Raw genomic sequence first — 2,905 nt, forward strand, 5'->3', positions numbered from 1 at the left:
TCTTCATTCAATTCCAGTAATTTGTTTTCTTGTTTTCGATGAGCTGGAGACTCCATAAAATTGTGTTCACGGTAAAGAGACTGAATCGATAGCAATTATCTCCCTTCACTGTAACCTAGAAGACACCGTATTTCAGCATTCTACACTGTTAACATTGTAAAATTATGATCGCTTTATTAAATTATCTATACTGTTCACTGGTTACAGCTGTATTAAAAGCCATTCGAATTTTGCACTGTTCTTTGATTCACGCTTCACGCTGCACTCAAAACCACATGATATTTTCTTTCACTGCTCACTGGTTTAAAGACGTATCAAAATCTACGCAACTTTGTCCACTATTGACAACTTAAAGCTGTATTTACAAACCACCTACCACTTTTTTTTACCTGGTCAGTTATTAGTTTTATATAAAAAAAATCATACAAGTAGGTCAACTCGCACTGAAATGTTACACGAAAAAATAATTGATCAAAACACATCATCAAAAACCCACAGAAAACAAGTTCCTCGGAAACAAACAAACAAAAAATAAACTCACTCACCTGTAAGTAAAGCCCCGTACTGAAACTTGAAGCAAATAATGCCCAGCAATGCCCCAAAGGACGTCTGCAGGCCGTGGCACAGGAGGTGCATGCCCGTAGCCATCCCGATGATGACCCAGCCCCACCCGCCTTCAGGATAGTAGTGCTGACGCAGGGTAGCGTGGGGGTCCCTCGGCCTCTGCCTGCTCGACCCTATGTCTGGGATCAAGCCTGACGAAGACGCAGCCGTGACAAGGGCCGCGGCAGCAGCGGCGGCTCCTACCGCAGCGGCAGTACCACCACCACCAGCTACCCGGGGAGCTCTGTCGGAGAGGACGTGCTTGGCCACCCCGTTTCCCTGGTCCTTCAGGACGACGGTGTCCTTCTTCTTGTCTTCGGAGAACTTGACTTTGCCGCCACAGCCGCTGCAGCCGCCGCCGCCGCTGCGTCTGCTCCTGCTGTGGTGGTTGTGGTGGTGTTGGTGATTAGCCGAGCCATCGCTCGCTGTGGGCCGGCAGGGACTGCGACCTCGAGAGCCTTTGTTGCTGCTGGTGCTGCTGCTGCTGTCGATGTGGTTGTGACTCCCTTGGGAGAGGCTCTCGGAATTGTTGTGGGTCCCTCGGGACAGGCTCTCGGGGTTGCTGCGATTCCCCTGGGGTAGGTTCCCGAGGTTGCAGTGGTTCCCTTGGAAGGGGCCTTCGGGACCTTTGTGATTCCCTAGGGAGAGACAATCGGGACTGACGTGGTTCCCTCGGGGTAGATACTCGGGACTACTGTGGTTCCCTAGGGCGACACTCTCGGGGCCGTTTCGATCCCCTAGGGGCAGACACTCGGAACAGCTGTGAACCCCTTGGGATAGACGCCCAGGACAGTTGTGGATCCCTTGGGACAGAGAAGCCTCCTCGACAGAGATGACAGGGGCAATCAGCTCAGAGGCTCCTGTCTGAGTCAAAGGTTGAGGAGAGGGAGACTTGACGGGTGGCACATCCTTTCCCTCGACCTCCGGACTCATATCGCTTCTAACCGATGGAAACGGACGAGACAGACGCACACACACACCGCATCATCATTTCTTTTTATTTCTCTCTCTCTCTCTCTCGCTTGTGCGACCGACGAAAGAGGCCAAGCGGAAACAGAGCAGATATTTTCTTCACTGACACCAGAAATATCTGTAATATTTCCTTAATATTAGAATAACCACTATGTTAAGAAGGACATATGTCGCAATATGATGCACTGGAAACCTTAATTTCTTAAATTCAATAAAATGTCAAGCACGAGCAGCCTTGAAATCAATTAATAAAACTCACATTAATAACACCACATTTGGCCTAAAATCACACGCAACTACAAACTCTGACTTCAATTCTCATATCAAAAAACTTTAAAATTAAAATCCCCCCCCCCCCCCCCACACAAACAAAAAAACACACATGTAACCAAAACTTTACTCCTAAGGAGTTTTTATAAAGTTAAAAAAAATGGGTATATAAGAAAAAAATGCCCAACACAATTTAAAATTCGTAGAACCCAAATACCATCTGGCACTCAGAGAAACCCATTTGAAAAATCAAACACGAATTTAACTTTGTAAAGAAACTCCTACACTAATTTAGCATTCGCAGTAACAAATCAGAACGAAATCGCTTAAGAAGAATAACAAACAAATAATAAATATCCATTTCAACCAATAACGCAGCTAGGTAGAGAGACGGGGGCAAGCAAACACGTGTCCGCCAGGCCTGGGCGAGAGACGCAAAATCACCGCCACACTCTACGGCAGCACAGACACCACTGGGCACTGGTCTGGCGGTGCTGCCGCCAAGAGGGATGACGATGGTGGAGGTATAGTGGTGGGGGAGGGGGCGGGGCTATCTGTTCTTCTTTTCTTTTCTCGATCGGGTCGTCGAAGCAGCTAGTCTACGGCAGGTTCGCTACTGACGCGACACCGAAGAGTAACCCTTGGGCTTGTCTCTTGCCCTTGAGTGCCCATCCCGAAAACTATAAGAAGCAACCCTCTCTCTCTCTCTCTCTCTCTCTCTCTCTTTCTCTTGTGTCGATGGTGCGGTTCAGAAGAGACGGGAGGAGGAGTGCTTGCGTACGTGCATGCGTGATGCACACGCAAAGCTTTATTCAAATCTTTCTTTTCAAGTTATGGAACAGGGCATGAGAGAGAGAGAGAGAGAGAGAGAGAGAGAGAGCTTGTGACATGAATGCACGGTATTTGGTGAGTACACTCGAGAGGGAAAAATAAACTAAGAGTTTCATATCCGGTACTTTTAATGAGAGAGAGAGAGAGAGAGAGAGAGTCACAAAAACCTTACGTCCTACCAAATTGGAATTCCTTCTGTCATTCTTTCAAATACATATAAAGATTCTGA

The 2,905-nt window shown here is 47.4% G+C and overlaps 1 protein-coding gene across 1 annotated transcript; it reads right to left on the minus strand.

The window, feature by feature from the left end:
* Positions 1-537: 537 nt before the first annotated feature.
* Positions 538-2,307, minus strand: LOC135203475 (homeotic protein ocelliless-like). Its single transcript, XM_064233198.1, has 2 exons — positions 2,213-2,307; positions 538-1,809 (listed from the first exon to the last, which is right to left on the minus strand). Exon 2 carries the CDS (start codon positions 1,534-1,536, stop codon positions 538-540), a length of 999 nt encoding a protein of 332 aa, XP_064089268.1. The 5' UTR covers positions 1,537-1,809; positions 2,213-2,307.
* Between the last annotated feature and the right edge of the window lie 598 nt (positions 2,308-2,905).

Source organism: Macrobrachium nipponense, chromosome 36, assembly GCF_015104395.2.
Source record: "Macrobrachium nipponense isolate FS-2020 chromosome 36, ASM1510439v2, whole genome shotgun sequence".
Classification (NCBI taxonomy): domain Eukaryota; kingdom Metazoa; phylum Arthropoda; class Malacostraca; order Decapoda; family Palaemonidae; genus Macrobrachium; species Macrobrachium nipponense.